The sequence below is a fragment of the Falco punctatus genome (genome assembly GCF_963210335.1).
Source record: "Falco punctatus genome assembly, chromosome: 10".
Taxonomy (NCBI): domain Eukaryota; kingdom Metazoa; phylum Chordata; class Aves; order Falconiformes; family Falconidae; genus Falco; species Falco punctatus.
In genome coordinates, this window is record NC_137590.1 from 29,750,431 (window position 1) to 29,770,170 (window position 19,740).

A 19,740-nucleotide genomic window follows, 5' to 3' on the forward strand; every position below is an offset into this window, starting at 1 on the left:
TACATGTCTAATTTGAAATTTTAAGTCTTCCTTATTTTTAAGATACATCTTTTTCAACGGTAGAAACAGAGAGGTTGACTTTTTACATGTATGTTATTTGCTTTACAGGGACACATAACTGATTGAGTTAAAAATGGTCAGTTTCTTAATCCTCTGCAGAAAAGGATTATCAGAGCCTTGTATAATACCTGCACTGGTTACAGGTCTGCCTCTGACCTGAGGGATAAGAAACTCTCAAACCCACCAGGATCCCTTGTTCTAGGCACATAAAAGTCCCAGTAGAGGGACAGATCTGTTCAGGAAGTCTGAAGTATCTTCTTTCTTCCCCAGCCTGAAAGGACTGCACAGAATCGCAGTCAACCACAACAACAAAGTAACAAGCCACAGGAGGTGAAATTAGCTGTCTGTAGGCTTACTTCATAGTGTTTCATTTACTGTTACAGTAAATCTGTTCTGACCTGTGCCATGTGTGAAATTCCTTAAGACTATAAAAAAAACTCCAGGGCCTGAAATAATACATAAACTTGTAATAACATTCACCTTATGTAATTACTGTTAGCAAGACCTGGACCGTTTGACTTACAAGAATAACTGTCAAAAATAACTCCTTATTCAAGTGCAGAAACACCGGTGTTATTGTTGACTGTCATGTTACCTGTCATTTCTACCAGTATATCCAAAAGTTAACCATATGAAGTTATATTATTTCGATAATGTAAACTGGTTTTCTCTTTTTATTTTCTCTTCAAGATTAAAGCCACCAATACTTTTATAAAAAAATATGTAAAACCCCCATCTTTGTGTGAAGTCACATTTTAACACAAGTAGATTTCAAATTCTCACCAAATTTCATGCGAATATACTCATATGGATCTTCCTGCCAAAGCTCTTCATCAGCATCTGTATAGCACATCAATGGAAAAATAACATCTTGGATAATTCCCTGCAATAAAAAAAATAATTGAAAACAGGCTAGCACTACTAAATCAATCTCTGTATTCTGTCCTGTATCTCACAGATTTTATCCATCCTGCATTTCTCATATAAAATGGTAACATCCTAAAACTATAGGGACATAGTGGATTTTATGTGCTATCTTACAAAAAAAAAGAATCTTTTAACCTAAGGTACAGCTACAATACAGTGCAAGTTACTAGTTTTGCTTTGGATAAAGGTATGCGAAGAAGATTTAATGCCATAAATTCAGTAATTAACACCATCTCCAAATTTTTGCTGTTGCTGTGTTACACTGTAATCCTTAATGTATTAAAGCACAGAGGACTGACAGCAAAAATAGCAATTAGCTAGCTTTGCTTATGTATCATGGTAACCTTCACCAAAAAGGCTTAAACTCCTTCCACCAGCCACTTATAACAGAGGTCTCTAAAAAACAAATTCAAACAAGGCTAGAAACACTGTACAACAGACTGACTAATGTACTACTGAGTCATCTAAGTAATAAACCTGAAAAATGGTTTACTTGAATGTGAGGTTTCAGATTCTTCCAGGTGACTGCATGTGACACTCCTTGGTTGATGTAATTCAGTGTTTGCTGTAGAACTCTAGGAGCCATGTACTGCTTTTCCTTGTATTGATACAACACTTTCAACAACACCTAGAAAAATCAGATCTCATCAATAGCTTGTAATAAAATACCCACTTTAACCAGAAGAATTCTACCCTCCCTCAAAATCCTACATAAAAGCCCCTTTAAATCCGACAAAAAAACCCTGTTTATTCATTAGACTAAAATGAGTACTGACTAATCTTTCTACTAAATGTCCCTGTTAATTTTATAAGGCAATTCGCAGCTCATATCAGGTGCTGCACATCTTTTAAAAATACAGTCCTTTAGACATGCTAATTCATCACCAACATAGCCCAGAGGGCCTTTCCCTCCCAAGTTTATTATTCCATCTTGCCACTCTCCAGGAGCAGAAGTTCATGTCCGAACACTAGACTGGTAAAACACACTCACGCAGTCTACTGATTCTTGCCTACATGCAGCCTTACACCAATGATGCCGTACAAAGAATGTATGTGTATGAAGAATAATGACCTAGCCTCTCCCCTTGGCTTTCTGGCTTCAATTCTTCTCCTAAGGTGGCATTCAGAACCATTCACAGGGATTTATATTTGTTAAAAGTCCTTGGCTCTCTGTGAATAAGGGCATGAAATGGACATGGGACCATTACTAGGAATTAAATTCCAGATCACTGGGAAGTTTGGTATTGGCAATGCAAGGGGGTTTCCTTGTAGCCCAATCTAGGCCAGTGGCAACACTGCGTCTTCAAGAGTAGCAGCATCAACTAGAGAGAAATTACAAATCCCATTTCCATGGTTTCATTTAATTCTTCAACATAAAGCAATAGTTTTAAAAAATCCAGAACTGAAGGAACTGAAGAGATATCTATCAATCTGTAATATCACTAAGAAAACATTTTGGGAAAATGAGATGCATTATTTTGCAAAGGAATTCCATGGTGGTAGCTCAGGAAATACTTTAAAAAAAATGTAAACTAGGGGTTCTTTGTTCTAGGCAGAAGTAGCAGTCCTAGGTCCTGCAGCAAACTAGAAGTTAGCACATAGCAATACCAGCTTCTCTGCAGAAAAAGGTTATACAAGAAGGTCCAGTTTGCTGGTCTATTTGACTTATAGAAGGATCTGAGGGCCGTTTTGAGACAGAGACATTCTTCACAGTAACAGGACAGCACACAGAAAACCCTAAATTCATCAACAGTTAATGAAGGTATGGGGAATAGTCTTTGGAAATGAGGACAAAGCCTAACAAATGGCCACTGCAGCCGTGCTACTCAGGACAAGTGTTTTAGTCTTCTCTTTTTACAATCCGAAGCAGTTTCACGATTCAGATGTACTGAGTAAAAAAATAAAAGATTAAGAACAGGTTTAAGAATTGCAGTGAGGGAAAGCAGGATGCAGGATAGAGGCTCCAGGACAAATAAAGTAAATTCTGCAGCTGTATCAAGGAACAACCAGGCAGTAGTGTTTGACCAGGACATAGTTCTGTCTCATCGGGTCTCTCAAAATGAAAAATGTCTTGAGCAAAACAGCTGCTAACATAGTGGGTAAGAATCAAGGTAATGCAGCTAGGCAGCTCAGCCTGTTCTGGCCAAGCTTAAAGTTTAGCTAGAACTAATGCTGAACGTACCGGATTAGTGTTGGCTTTTTTTTTGGGGGGGGAGGTGTGGTGTGCGTGCACAGGTGTGTAATGCATGTAACAAGAAGATATACAGAGTAGATAAAAAGAATAATACATGAGAATTAAGTATCAGAATAATATTAGCAGTACGCTTCCAGTTTATACTTGGATGGTCTGTAATCTCATACCATGTACTTATCTATTAGTCCTTTAGTGAAAGGGTGTGTACACTTTGGAGAGTTAAGGAGAACTCAGTGAAGCATACTACCAGAATTTCTGTTCTTCAGTATTACACAGATTTCCGACTTTTTTAAAGAAATACCTCCTGTTCAAAAATCTTCTATAATTTTTATCCAAAGGATTCCATTTCTTGAGCATACATCCAAGATTTATCTTCTGCTTATAAACAGAGAACAGCACCTTAAAAATAATCTATCTAAGAAACTGTAAGCATTTTAAAGTCTTCCTTTTCAGCTGTTTTCTTTAAAGACTTGAATTCTTGGTGTTTCCTAGACTGAAACAGAGCAAGGCCTTAAAGGATTAGTCAGGATGGGTTTGGTACCACGCTCTGGGTGATGCTCTTAACACAGACGGCACGGCCTGTTCTATTCCGCTGATGGTACTGAAGTAAGATTGAACAGGAATGTACTCTGAGCAATCTAGCAGTCATAAATAAAGGTAGGGTGGGCATTTGAAGGAGATGAGAAGGCCATGAGTCAGGAGATTTTGCAAGCTCCAGCCGAAGAACAGAACAACCACCCAAAGTCTCCCCAAAAGACTAATCCAGAAGACTCCGCCTCAAGCTCTGCCTAAACCCCGCCTATTATGAATATGATGATTAGATGTCAAAATTACATGAATATGTATGTTAAAATGTTGTAACCTCTCACAAAAACTGTATAAATTACCTGACTTTTCACTGAAAACTTTGGAGCTAGTTTGTCCAGTGCAAACTGGCTAGCCTCCCCAACGTTGCATGAAATAATTACCTCTTCTGCTTAAAGACAAAAATTAATTACTGAGCAGTTACTCTATGCTATTTTGGCATCAAGATGTAATAACAGTAAGAATCAAACGTGCTTCAAAGAATTCTCAAGAAAAAACAAAGTGTTTTGTTGAACTCTCTAAATTTGTTTTCAAAGACTTCTTTTGCCCATACAGTTTTTTTGTCAGAACTTCATTTTATTTTGCAAGGGCAAAGCAACCAAAGAACACGTAATAATTATCTGTCTGATGTCATCCGTACGCAAGATGAGCACCTCAGAAGATGATGCTGACTCTACTTGACCGAGTTGAATGTTGGGACGTATTTCCTAACACTCAATGTGACAAAAGTTCTTTTCCTTTGCAATACCTTGGATGACCTTCAAAAAACATGTATTTAGGAGATACTTTCCCTACTTTTCCTCTTTTAAAGTCCTGTAATTCATTATAATTTCATTAGGAATAAAAACTAAGAAAACAAACTGAATTATGACCTGTTCTGATTAAAGTAAAGGCTTTGAAGACAACATTCCTCTCCCTGAGATTATCATAAAGTAAGCCTATATTTACAATTTAATCACCTTAATGTAAACAGATTTATGAGCCAATAAAAGGAATTTTATAAAAAAACTTCAACTAGATTTTGTAAATAAACTTGCTTCAAAAGGACGTAAGTCCACAGTTCAGCTGAGAAGATCAAAGAAGTTTCCTAATATTCATAGCAGTTTTCTTGCTAATTCAAAAAGTTCAAATTACTGATTTTAAACACAAGCACTATAAGAGAGGCAGATGACAATTCCTACCCCACCAATCCATTCTGTGCCTTCAAGAAAACCTGTAGGTTGCTGTCATGTGGTAGGACAATCTGAATCTAAGTTACTGCAATAAAGGTAAATCAGGGCTAGTCTGGCATAACGTTAATACATCAGTTCAGAAACTGCCAGAGACCAGAAGATGCTTTGTGTGTAACAGACCCTGCAGAAGCGGCAACCCCCAGACCAGGAGATGAGTGGAAAGTGACCATCAGACTTGCCTGTTTGTAAGCAAGTCTCTGCTTGATCAGGCTTTGGCAGAAAGCCAGAAAGGCTTGGTATTTACTGATTTGAGTGTAAGAACTACATCAGAGTTAAAAGGTAAGAACGTCAACAAACCACATAAATATTATACCTACCTCTTCCAGAAAGAGAAAAATCGGTAACATTTATCCAAAGTTCATCTGAGGGCCTGTTATATGAAAGCATTTACTCTATTTACAGATTATCAGGGCTGCATAGGCTATTTTCAGTGGATTGTCCTATGTGGCAAATACATTATTCTTTATCATTCTTTTCTTTTAACCCACAGACATCAGTGCTTTCCATACCAATGTTGGCATGAGTGAAGATGAGTAAGAATGTTGGTATGAGTGAAGATGAGTAAGAAGCCTTTTCAGAAAACAATGAAATAAGAAATCACTAACTCTATCCTAACATCCCCCACATTCAGTTTCTTACTTGCTGAACACCAACAGCGAAGGCCTTCAGGAACACTTCAGCAAACTCATTGTACTCCTTGGAAACATTACCAGGGCTTCCATACCTAGAATCAGAAGCAAGTATGCAAATTCAAGAGTGCAACAATATTACTGAATTGGACGTTTGGGTTTTTTTTAAATACTAATTGAAGAGAAAATACCTCTCAAAAAGTCTAGCTAAGATATGCAAAGCCCACTTCTTGCATTTCCACCAAGGCAACTCAGGTCTATCATCTTCATCAACTTGAAGGGTTTCCTTTAGAGGGGAAGAAAAAAGAAAAAAAGAGTATTTACCAACTATTCACAAAAAGTTCAAAATACATGTATTTTGAACACTATATAGCCTATTTCGCTTTTAACCTATTTGCACTTCTAGCTTCACGGAAGTATAAAGTACAGCATATCTAAAATAAATGCCATGATATATGCTGCATAATGGTCAACAAATTCTTGCAACAAAAGCCAAAACAAGTTATGCTATAATTTGAAAACAACAGAACTCACGCAAACTACATATTTTCAAATTTTGTCTAGTCTGTCTACAGCATATTTACCTTAAAATTATTTTCTTGCATTGAGAGAAATGAATGCAGAAATAAGAAGTTAAACTTTTAAGCATTCTAATGAATGAAAAATATTTAAGCTTAAAGACATAAATAGCCAAAATCCACTTACAGCCGGTACATCCCTATCAACAACAGTCTTCAGGATTTCTACCCATTCAGTCAGGTTTTGCTGATTTATCAACTCCAAAGGTAACGTGTACTTATTAAAAAAAAAAAAAAAGAGAAAATAAATTTGTCATAAAGCAATTAGAAAGTAGTCACTTCCACTTTGAATTTTAGCCCTTTCAAATATTCGTCTACACTTAGCTACCATGAAAAATTAGAAAATTATTCTGAAAACCAGCCTGAAGAAGTTAAAACAATGTAGTCTATATCCTCAATATCCTCAAAGGTGCTAGAGATCTTTACTCCAAGTCATTCTGCTTATGCAATGCTAAGACACCACTTAAATGAATGTGACACTAATTTCTGAAGCAATTAACAGTATATTAACAGTTTCATTCAAAACCACTGCATTTACACTGGTAATTCTACATAGGCTGGCCTCTACCACCTGTCATTAGAAAATTGACCTTCTAATCTGTTGTCTAGCGAATGCTCTGCCTTAGAGGATGGCATGCATAACTTCTATGTAACCAACCAGGAATTAACACCGTACAAAAGTAAAAGTACGGCACAATCAAGCATACCAAAAATCTGTGATTCATACCACAGTTGTTTAGTAGCGGACATGATTCAGCTGCAATCTACTATCGTAATATTTCTGTCATTTACTATTTTAAGGAGAAGCGTAATGCTTTAAATGAAATTACTGATCAAGTATATCCCAAGTTTATTTTTTACCTGGACAAGGGCATAAAATATTTTGAAGATCTGCTTCTGGATGAGGACAGACTGATCAGATGGATCACTCAGGAGCTGAATGAATCTATCCTTCAGAACTGGCAGAAAATGTTGCATTGCAGCTATCAAAGGACTCCGCTCCTCTGGTTTCTTGTACCTTTAGGTAAGACAAAACCATTTTGTAGATCTTTCAGATAGCTTTTGAATTTTAAAAGTCCACCTTACTCCAGTGTACACGAATAGGTTATATTACAGTTTATAACAACATGATTAAAAAAAACCCTAGCCTTTTCTTGCTACAAAATTTGAAATAAAGCTATAGCCAGACTTCATTACAGGTAAAAGGCATTAGAAAACCACCGAGCATCCATTACTCCCCTAACTATCCACATCAGTTTTCCGCTGGTAATGCACTTCTGCCAACTTACTCACTTAGAATACCACATCGTGTTCGGTCACGCTATTACTATAGTGAAAAGCAATCAGAGCACTGCAAAAACTGCAAGCAACAGGTACACACACTTTAATGCCAAGAATGGCAGGTGCTCAGCTAGTCACTAAAATCCCATAAAGACACTTACCAGAGTTCACAATTTACCAAAATACTTCCAGAAGCTAGTCTACTTCACTGACACTGAAGTAGTAAACTGAATTCTCCACAGTTTACCACTGCAGTCTCTCACGTCTTACCATTAACGATTTGATAGAGAATGTAGGTTTCAAGGCTATGTGCCAGACTGAGCAGGCTTCAGCTGCAACAACCCTTGAAATAGTGCCCATGCTGGTGACAGTCCACCAGTTTGCCTAGGCTAAAAACAAGGCTCCATTTCCTTTCTCAAAATATCTCAAAATTCCTGAAAGGAAATGAAGCCGCATTTTGAAATCTTTCCCCCAACTTTTAACTTACAAAGAAGAAAGTCCTTATTGACTCAACAGTTATGACAGCAGAACAGGATCTTACCCATGCTGGTGATGACAATAAGAGCAAAGTAAAATATCACTTTAAGACTGCACAGCTTTATTTTTTGATTAAGTAATTAATACTATAATACTCTTGGACTCTTGTGGGAGATTTTTGGGTAGAAGGATTGGGTTTGGGATTTGGGGTTTTAACACATTTTTGGTAGACTTTTCACTAGTATTAAATATCAATGCTCAGACTCTTAAACAGTACCAAATTTACAGGAATATAAGATAATGTCTACTCAATCTGCTGCCAGATGGCATGTTCTGTAAAACTACTACAGAACACCGAGCTCCAAAATCCCATTCAATAATATAGTTTCCATGTATTTTCTGAAAAGAAAACTAAATAAATGGATTAAATATTGCTCAAGAAAACTTAGCAAGAAACAGTTGGAAAAAAAAAACAACTATGCAAAGAGCAGCCATTCAATCTTGCTGGCTGGATTTGGAGTGGGGAAAAAAAATAGTAAAATCAAACTGTTGAAAAGCCCCAAGATACTTACCTTCCACATTGAGGAAAAAAAAAATTCAATAGCTAAATATTCCTACAACTCAAGCAGTAAAAACTTGATTCAAGTCATAACATTATGCAGATTTTCCCCCTCAAAAACAGACATAACCAATTTCAGAAACTTGAGAAACCTGCTTGTATCCATATTGTTACACAATTAAATGTACCTATTCCTACAGGATTTGTGAAACTGACCCATGCTGACTTCACCAAAAAGCTAAACAAGTATGAGCAGTTGCTGGCCTCAGCTACACTGATCAACCAAGATTATGAACACACCTGCTACCTTATAGTTAATCACACTGTGACTGTGCTCATAACAAAATTCTTCCCTAAACAAGGATTGTTATAACGATAATACACTACCAGTGAATGACTCATGCTTTATATCTCACAGATCTCTGCTATGTATTTGGTTAAAGACGTTTAAATTGAAAATCAAGTGAAAAATTAGTTTATTTCCTTTCCTAGCAGGACTCAATTTTTTCAGCCACCAAAAGACTCCAACATGAGACTACAAAGGTCTTTAGAGCATTCCTGTAAAAAAGGATTTTTAAGAAACTGATATTCACCTGTTTTACACTAATTTAGACAAAATTAATGGAATTAGTGCAATTTTTCAATGCAACACTAAATCAAGTACCTGAAACAAAAATATTATGCATGACAATGCCTTAAAAGATGAAGTTGTGGATTCCATTAGTCCCACTACTACAACTCCCTGACTCCAGGACTGCACTTTTCTCTGACCCAGCTTAAATGAGCTTCCTACATGCCACCCAGCAGCAGCAAAGCTCCACGTAATTTCTCAAAGTGCAGCCTCAACTTTAAAGCTCTGAGCACAATACCAGGCACAGAGCAAAGAACATTTACGCGTACCCTAACGCAATCCGTGCCTTGCATATAGGAGAACAGTGGGCTTCGATAAAAATTGCCTATGAGGGGCTGGATGAGGCTATCAAAATGATCATACCAAAGGCAGTCAACTAATTCTGAACTTCCTAACATTCAACATTTCACACTTCAAAACCTTTATATGATTACAGTCACTGATACCTAGAGCATAACTTGTTTAACAGTCTAAACCTGGTTTAAATAGATAGTATATTTTTGCTTAAATCATTACTTCTTTAATACTTCTTACTCTATCAATCCATAAAAAACTACCAAATTAAGACTTTAAAACATCTTTTTTCTGATTTCAAACCTTTAATGAAGGCAGTTTTTCCTCTAATTTCTTCGCAAAGATATACGAGGTAACAACCGCATAGATTAAGATTTTCTAAATATTTTTTAAAATTAGATTTTTGCCACCCTTGCACAGTCCCACATGCAATTATACATGGTTACAATACACATACAGAATACAAAAAATACACATCAATATTAATTCTGCTGTTTTATACAATAGAAAAAACTTACTCATAGTTTTTCACAAGTTGATAAAGACAAAGAAGAATTCCAAGCCAACAAGCACTGTTGTCAGACTGAAGATAAAATCCAATTTTCTCCACAACCGCAGTCCAGCGACTAGGATAATCATGCTTGATAATATGGTGAATGCAAGTAGTAAGCTGTACTCTAGAAATAAATGCACAATGATTACTATCTAAATAAGTAAATAAGTTACTAGTGTTATTTTAATAATATTCTTGCGGTGTTGAAACAGCCAATATTGCCCAAACAGACTTATTTTGTTTTGTTTAGGTGGTTTAGATTCTGTACTTTCTGCTTAATATTCTCCATTTGAAGAACTTGAAATTTCTACATGCTGCACAAGCTGAAAATTGATTTCCCATCTACATTGATGCTACGCTTAGGATATATAGCATATGATAATGATGCTTAGTGTGCAGGTGATCTTAGTTGTTAAAAGAAAAAGAAAGAAACCCGACAGTCAGAAACCACAGCCAATTCATAAACAAGCTAAAAGTGCATACCTAATCAACTCAGGAGAGTGAATAATGGCTTCTACAATATTTTCACGAATACAGTGTCTATCTTCTTCTGGGATGGAGTAAGGTGGAATCTCTCCTGGTGCAGTTTCACGATCTGGCCAATACTGGGTTATCATATTTTTCAAGTAGATAACCCCTGTGAGACAAAAGTGGCAAATCAGCTGATAATCATTCGAAGTACAAAACACTTTGCAAACAAATCTATTCTAGAACAAAATTGAAGTGACTAATTCTTTAACCATTTCTGAGTAGAAAAACCAAAATACATAAACCATGCAAATTAATAACCTAATAATTTACTAGGTTGATACTCTTCTGCCCATTTATTGTGATGTCTGTATTTTTAGTTCTGTAAAGAATGTTTTTTTCATATAAAAATACTAAACTTACTGCTTTTCCTTGTGCTACAGAAGTAGTTGCGGAACATTTTAGCAACACACTAAAAAATCCTTTACACTTAGTTTCTCAGTATTTTCATTAAAACAGAGCTAAACAATACCAATGAGTATCTAAAACATCCTTTGTACGCAAAAAAAAATTATCTAAGTTTGTGATACAGGAGTGAATGCTAAAGAGAAACAGAGCTCCTTTACACCAAGGTTATGGGCCACAGCACTTTGTAGCAATCAGGCTGCTGGCACAAATGCCTGCATGTACCGTTGACAACCAAATCCAAACTGCTTAAGTGACAGACTATAGATTACAGCACTTGGAAAGAAAAGGGCTTACAAAATACAACAGGAAATCTCAAATGACAAACTAATAACAAAGTTACTATTAATCTATGTAGAAAACCGTAAAACAACTTCTCTTCCCAGATTTCATATGCATCTTCTGAAGATTCAGAAACTAAAGGGTTTCTGAAAGGGTCTGCAAAAGGTAAGAAACACTCAGCAGATATGTGCTATTACACGACTGAAGTGATGCAGACTCCAAACTGTCCTCAGCAGGATTTATCATGCCATTAATCGCTCTGCAAAACACGCGCTGTTTGTAAGCTATGCATTGTATGAGTTGTCGCCACTCTTCTACAGACTGCTTTGGTTTTTAAGTGGCTTACACAGAGGGTGAATTTTTGGAGGTTCTTTTCAAACCTCCCCTTTTTCTTGCACTTTATACGTGTATAGCAGTAACTTTGGTGAGCCATCATCTGAATGGCACCACCAAGCAGTAACATAAAAATGCAACTTAGGCTTATGCTACAACTTAGGATGATGGCCTACTGTGTGGGAGATCTCAGCGATCAAGATCACACTACCTGAACTGTCAGAAAAACCACTGAAGTATCATATTAGAAGCCTCTAACAAGTAATCATGGCAGCCTTAAAGTGATGTCTGGAGTTGCTAATATTCAACACTGCTGATGTATTTTGGAACCCTGCTGATTTGCACAAGCCATGATTTGTTTTCTTCCACCTGAAATGTTTAGAAACATTAGCATTACTAGTTCAATTACCCCCTCGGACCAAGCGTACTAGCATCATAAAGCATTCTGTTTCCCCAAAGACCGTTATTCACTAGAAATGAAGGGAACCAATCACTGAAGAGCCAGCACCTTTTCTTTCTGTCTTCCCTATTCAGGGTATGGTGCTAGGTACAGTTCATGACTGTAATTGGAGCAACTCCCAACTTTTGAGGATTGAAGATTAAAACCATTAGAATTCTTCAACAGTATCTGCATACGTACTTGTGTCTGCACCATTAAAGTAGATACAACGAAAAAAGATTTGAAAACTTGCCTGCCTGTCTCACTGGTAAATCCAGTTGCTCGGACATAGTGATCTGAAGCAGAGTTGAAACAAAGTTCCCTGACTTATGAGCCTGTAGAGAAGAAAAAAATCCCACTTATTATTTAGTCATAGTTTATTACATTTTAGAACACTCCCGTTAGTATTACAATATCTTTATAATGATGTAATGCAATCAATAGAATACCAGCAATCCCGACAGTTTCACAGTAGTCAGCTAATCAACCAAAGCATTCCAAAGTTTCATGCTCACTGTATTTTAAGACAGCATGGGAAAGGAAAAATCCTACCGTTTAAGGTAATAAAATTGAAGAAATCATTAAACATGCTTCAGGAATCAGCATTTTACAGTCAACACACACATTGTTCATTCAGAACAAATACTTACTTGAGAAAAGATCTGAATAGCCAGAAAACCCCAAGCGCAGCAAGTTTACAGTGACCTTTAACAAGGTATGAATTCATTATATAATAATCTAAAAAACAGATGGCAACTATGTTTTAAAGCTAAGCCCGACCTTCCAACTCATAATTCATTTTTCTGAAAAAACAGCTCCAAGTGACCATTTATGCACTACTGCAGCATCTGTCAGTGTAAATACACAACCGCAAACCAACAGTATGGAGACCTAAGTGGAGTGACATCTGCAGAGTAGCCACTTTGCAAGGGTTTGCAAGAGTTCACTTGGAAAACAAAACATGTTTTTTCTTCAAAAAAGGGAAATGTCATTGATACACTAAATACTGTATTGTTAATTTCAACGCAAGGAAACTAACCTTAACATTACTGTAGAATCTTTCACCCACCTTTCCTAAGCATCAGAAGCTTGAGACATTAACTTTGCTGGGAAAAGGAATCCTTAAAAAATAACTCTACTTCTTACAACTGGAAAACCTGATTTTCCTCAAGGTCAAGAGTCAATGGACATGAGCTGCAGCAAGGGAAATACCTATTTCACAAAAGGACCAAAAGAATTCACAACGGTGGCCAAGGTCTAGAACAGTCTGTCCACAAAGACTGTGGGACCTCATCTTTTGAGATGTTCATAACTCAGTTCCTGATCTACTTCATCTAACTTTGAAACAGCTTTGCTTCAGGGGGCTGGACTAGATGATGATCTGCAGGGGGCCCTTCTAATTACTCCATGATTCAAATTGCCAAGATACATTTCTGCTTTACCTTCACTTACATGTCAGTATTATTTCATACGTTCCTTGTAGCACTTCTGTCAAAGACAACGGCACAGATCTACATAACTTAACCTGTTAAACTCTTAGGGAAACACCTCTTACCTACTTGTTACTCAGTTTATTACTCCCCATATAAAGCAAATATATCAATACTTTGAAAACCACTGAAATTACACTATCCATTTATCAAAAACAAATGATTGCCTCAGTTAGTCCAGCAAAGCAAATAAATATAAAAAAGAAAATTATCAGAAAATAGCTTTCTATTCTTTCAGTAGGACCAAAAGCTCTTTGGATGGTAAGAAATGATGAGAACATTCCTCCTAAGTGTGTAACGCTGCCCAGCTCACTCCTACAGCACTAGGTTCTTCTCGCCAACATTAGCTTTCCCTAGCAAGTATCTCCTATACATTCTAGTATAAACAAGTGTAAAATGGACAGCCTGGGACATGACATTTGCCCATGCATTTGGACTAAGGCTTGATGATTGTTGCTTGCTTTTTATCCCCTGTAATTTAAAAATATTTTAAATGAAGAATGAACTTGACTTACAAATCTCCCCAAAATGTTAAAACATCATTGTACACATTCATCCTGTGCACTGAAAATCTACAGGCTTCAGAAAAACCACAGAAGCAACACTCGCATCTGGTCCAACTAAGAAGTTTATTTGTAGAGTGCCTCCTGATGAATTGGGAGTAATTGATACTGCAATATGAGCACGCATCTTTCTGACCCACGACCCTCTGGTAACCCCAAAGTCGTGAAGAAGCAAATACTTTTATTCATTTGAAAGTGTATTTGCTTCCAATTGCCAAGTAGTGGTTGAATAAGTATATTTAAAATACAATTTACTTGCTGCTATTAATTTCTACTACAGCTCCAGGTCTGTTAAATTCCTTCTTTTCTTACATAACGTTAATAGGCACACTTCTCCTGCAACACATACCAAATGATATTAGACCCTAATTCAGCACAATATTCAATTATATGCCTAACATTAACGTCAGCGGAAGTACACCTGTACTTATATACGTTATTATGAGCTTGCTGGAGAAAGCTTTCAGTTTCAGCAACCTTTAACTCACCTATGAATAAGGTCACATTACAGTCTGCGTAAAACAGACTTAAAAGTGCAAAAGACGTCCTTCTACAATGACTATGATAAACTTAACAGCTACATTTTCAATAATGAACATTTGCAATGTATTTTACATTTGGGAACTGAAAAGCATTTCACCCTCTGTTTTTAAAAACGAAGGATTACTCTCCCTTTTTCATGGTAAATGACAACTATTCTTTTAATAAAAGCTATCAATTTCAATAAAAAAGACAGAAATTGCTGTGGAACTATCAAGGAACTAATGGGAATAACAAAATGAAATGAAAACAAAAATGTTGTCCTTAAAAGCAAAAAGCAACAAAAAAATAGACAGCAGTGCACAAAAACTGCCACACAATGAAATTTAATAAAATACCAAAGAGTAATCTTTCCTTCATTAAAAAAACCACAGGACTGAGCCTATGCCTATAGCAAGCTACAGAAGCTCCCTATAAATGTCAGTTATATTACTATATGGGATTAATATATTTTCACTGGATTCTTTGAACTGTAACAAGTTTTAAAGATAGGACCAAAACATGTATACCATTATTTTGCTTTTTCTAAATCTTACAAGTGCCATTCTTACTAACATCTGAAGCATCAGACACCAATCAACCATGAGGATGAGCTACTTCATCACCCTTAGTGGTTCAAAGCAGAGATTCAGACTAAAAACAATTTGTGCTTTTAATACAAGGTGCCAGAAGTAAAATACCTTTTCTTTTCCAAGCAAAACCTCCTATTAATCCATTCAGTTCATAACTAAATTCACACAGAGCTACATTAACACTTCCATGCATTCTATAAGGAACATGAAGGACTTAAACTCTTTCACAATGACCCCCTTCCCATGCCACTGGAAGGAAGGTAACTTCCAAGAAACCAAGATGCCGGGAGAACTAAGGGCAGCTACATGAAGGTACTTGTTCAGTGCATACTGAATGGCCAAATAAAACCCCAGGTACTACAGTGACCTGTCACTTGCTCCCTTGTTTTGATTTACTATTTAAATAACATGCAATCTTTTATTGGCACCTGGAAAAAACAACTGAACTTGCAGTAAGATACCACATAGGTGCCGATTTTGTATCTACAGCATTAAAAAATACTGAACACACATCCACTCGTTATTTTAATCTTTAGTATTTTCACTCTCCAAAGATGGCTGCCTCTCAGGACATGATGCTCCTCTTCACTGACAGCACTGCCAAAAATACCCAACCAAACAAAAACCCAACTATCTATACAAACGCTAGCTTTTGGGCTTAGTGCACGCCATTAGGCAGAAAACTTTACTACAGAACAGGTGAGCTGCAAATGAAGATTTGTTAAAGCTCTATCAGGGAGCTATCCAAATGTAGAGGATTCTGCTGGCCCACGTGCACCCCCATCTCCAGAAGAATCAGAGATGCCGTTATGCCACTTCAGTGAAAACCACCAGCAAGTAGCGTTATTCTACACAGAAGTTCCACAGCTCCAGTGTGCAAGGTTTAAAAACCAGGATTTCACAATGGTTGCTACTACATACTCTGAACTGCATGGAGAATAGAAACAATTTATATGACTTAAAATTCTGATATCGGTAAAACTCTTGTCTTTGATTCTCTTGCTCCTTGTTTGTTTACAAATATCCTTTTAAAATAAATACTAAATTTAGAGAACTAAAACGATACCAAAAAAATATGGTTCCGTCACCATCAAAGTCTGTTTCCCAACATGTAACTCAACATTTAAAAACAAAAAAACCACCACAATCATCTCAAGTCCTTCCCCCTTACAAATCCTCCAACATGCCGTGTCACTGGTATGACTTTGTTGTCTAAGAGCCAAAGAATTCAGGGACTTTTCCCAAGAGCAATCTTTGCTATGCAGCCTCACTAGCTGAGGAATGTATTCTATCAGACCACAAACGTTGCACCACTGTCTGTTAATATCAATCACTGTTCCAGAACATACATTATTATTTTTTTTGTGTATTTCATTGCAGTTTTTCCTAGCAGAGTTGGTTTGTTAGCCATATGCTAAAACATGCTTCTGAGAAAGTGTCACGCCAGCTACATAATTCTGAAATATAAATTAAGTCTGAAGTTAACATTAAAGAGACCAGTTCATGGCTTATTAACTACCAACAGTTAATTATGATACAGAAAAGCACTTTTTCCACCAGTAATGATGCTCACTCAAGTCAGTTACATTCATCTTAAACACTAGAATTATTCCTACCTCACACAAAGTATGCATGCCACCAAATGATAAAAACAAGAAGCTTCATGCCAAGTAAAGAGACCTCCATGCATTCTTCTTAGACATTAAGAACTTAACCTACCATAACAAACACGCTACTATAGGTATCTCCTTTACTGTCACCAAGAAAGCAAAACAGGAGGGTAATACTTACTATATGTTGCTTAACTAGAACCCCAGGTTACTTACATAGTTACTCAAAGTAGCACATATTTAAATAAAGGCTACAGTTTATTTTGAAAGAAGATGGAAAAATATGAATTCAACGCATATCCTCCCCCATTCCAATTTTGAAAATAATCTGCATGCAATTTTTGATCTAGACCTTAATAGGACTAGGCAAATGCAACTATTAGAGTGAGGTGAAACAGTTTGGTTTTTTTATAGAAAGGTAAGGTCAGGAACTGTAAGGCCAGGCTGAATCAGCAAACTGCCCTGTAGCACTCTTTCAATTCTTTTTTAAGAACTCAGCAGGTGTGGAAGTCATTCTGACCTCAGGTTTTTGCAAGCTAGTTCTGCCCCCTCTTACCCAGCTACAATGTATATGTAAATCCAGCGGAAGGCCCACAAAAAAATACGTACACGCTGCCAGATTGTGCAAGCATCCCTGATGCTCATTTGATCAGAACACTGTCTGCAAGTTCTGAAGCCTATTTGCTCTGCTGTTCAATGAGGAAAAAGTAACGTGGTCTCAGCAAAGGCTAGCTAAGCATAGACAGTAACTATTTGCTAAGTCATGAGAAAGTGGCAAGTCACCCTGCCTCCTGGGATGCATTACCTCGTACTGGTTAACAGGCACCAAGAATGTAACTTCTTCCCAACGCTGACAAAGCTCCCTTGGTTCCTTACTGCCCCCAAGGGGATTTCTGGTGTTGGACCAGGCTTAATACAGTTTAAAACCATCCTTTCCCAAAGAATCTCATCTAGCATACACACCCCAGAATACACAGGACGATAAGAGAAGTGAAAATAATTGAGTACTTGCCGTAAAATATCATACTAACGACTTAAAAAGAGAACCCATGACCTGATAGTCAGAGCCAGGAAACTCATGCTCTGTTCTTGTTCTTACTCACGCTACAGTATATAGCCGTAGGTGTTATACATGAAGACCATATTAGAAAAGGTGGAAAAAAAATTAAACACTATAAACGCCTGCCCCAAAATATCCAAAACATAACATTTCAGCGTTTGGAAATTCCTGGGTGAAAGGCACCACATAATGAGCAGCTTGCTTTTTCCCCTTTGACAAACTTTCACTCCAAAACTCTGGGTAGTCAGAGTCCAATCATTTAATTTAATCATTCCATCGTTCTGACATTTTTATCTATTCAGTAGGCAATGAAAGGCACTGAACTAGGCCCTACTGCATTCTGCTAAACTAATGGCATGCTATGGTGACTAGTCAACAAGTTAAAGCATTTTTCCTTTCCCTGTCACTTATCTTAGAACGTGAAAAAGCTTAAACATAACTTCTGAAAGGCACTTTTCAGTACAGCAACAGGATAACATTTTCCTAAACAAGTTCTGTTAAGCTTTGACTTTTAAAAATTATATGTTATTGGGGATTGCTTTTTTTTTTAAACTTTCTTAGACAAAAAAACTGGGTTGTTAGTCTAAAAGGTGTCTTAATACATCATACACACTGTGGTTAATCTGATACTTAACTCACAAGACATATGTAACAGTTAAGTTATAAATTTCCTGAAATTACAAAGAAACCTGAAAGTAAAGTATTATCTGGCAACTGTGCCTTTATAAATATGTTGATATTAAACGATGAAACAACACTGTGTATTATTTTCAGAGCGTCATTCCATAGCTGCATAGTTAAAAATATCTATTTTCATCACCATTTCTGGGAAACACTTTATACACACAGTACAAAGACAGTTTCAAAAGGCAACAACATCTTGCTGCTTTCCAGTAGCTTACTTGAAGATCCTGATTCTGTTGTGGTAAACACAGCTTTCTTCTGTAAGACAGGGACAGAGATGGGCAAACATCATCAACTGGAAATTACAAGAGAAACTGTCGGACACGAGACCTAGGGGTACCATTCCCTGCCAACTTATTTTCACACTAAGGAAAGTAAAGTCAAAGAGACTGAAATACCTGCCTTTTTTTTTTTTTAAGCATATCTCAACTAACATTTTTCAGAGACATTTATGTGCAGGCAATATAACCTGATAGAATTTAGTCACAGAAGAAATAAAGCATAGAACAATGCATGACTGAGCCAAGGTCAAAGGAAAAAAAACCAAGCCTGGACAAATCAAGAATCATACACCCTGGTTCCCTCCTCCGTTCAGTGGAAACTTTGTTGATTGATAGGGTATGATGAAGGCAGATCTAGATACTTAACTCCTCCATTAATTAGGAATATCAATTACTGACTAAAACACATTCTTTTCTGACAAGGTAAAACGACCATTTCACTGAAAACCAGTCTCATCATCTCAACAGAGCCACTTCAGACAAATTAAAGTTAAGCTAAAAGGTCAACCAAGGACAACTATTAAACTTAAATTATAAAAACATGCGTGTGCCTGGCCACATGCAAGAACAGTGTTCACTGCTGTATGATTTCATCTTTACAGAGAAAGAGGCCCCCACATATTTATAATGAAATAAAACATTAACTGGTAACAATTGCCCTAACAGTTAACAAATTTAGACCAGTACCTTGCAAGTAAACGCATAACTGACATCAATAAACACATGCTAAACCAAGATCGTGCATATGACTAAAACTATGTATATGCACAAGTGCTTGGAGATTTAGAGTTTAACGAGTATTTTTATCACAAAACGTCTGTGACAGATCAGTGATGCTACGTTTCCAACTGAAAAGAACTCTTATGCACTGATCCAATAATGTCTGGTGTTTTTAAAGGGGCACAGGTATTTGGATTTTACACCCGTTTAATACTTCTGCAGCACATGAAAGA

The 19,740-nt window shown here is 36.7% G+C and overlaps 1 protein-coding gene across 1 annotated transcript in view; it reads right to left on the reverse strand.

Moving 5' to 3' along the window:
• Positions 1 to 19,740, reverse strand: part of IPO7 (importin 7) — a 36,802-nt gene that overhangs the window by 15,248 nt on the left and 1,814 nt on the right. The window contains exons 2-10 of the mRNA XM_080404674.1: positions 12,241 to 12,322; positions 10,484 to 10,637; positions 9,966 to 10,124; positions 7,067 to 7,223; positions 6,333 to 6,422; positions 5,819 to 5,913; positions 5,638 to 5,722; positions 1,481 to 1,615; positions 844 to 943 (exon numbers count right to left, since the gene is read on the reverse strand). Coding sequence (XP_080260800.1) covers positions 844 to 943; positions 1,481 to 1,615; positions 5,638 to 5,722; positions 5,819 to 5,913; positions 6,333 to 6,422; positions 7,067 to 7,223; positions 9,966 to 10,124; positions 10,484 to 10,637; positions 12,241 to 12,322 — 1,057 coding nt within the window. The remainder of the gene's footprint in view (positions 1 to 843; positions 944 to 1,480; positions 1,616 to 5,637; positions 5,723 to 5,818; positions 5,914 to 6,332; positions 6,423 to 7,066; positions 7,224 to 9,965; positions 10,125 to 10,483; positions 10,638 to 12,240; positions 12,323 to 19,740) is intronic.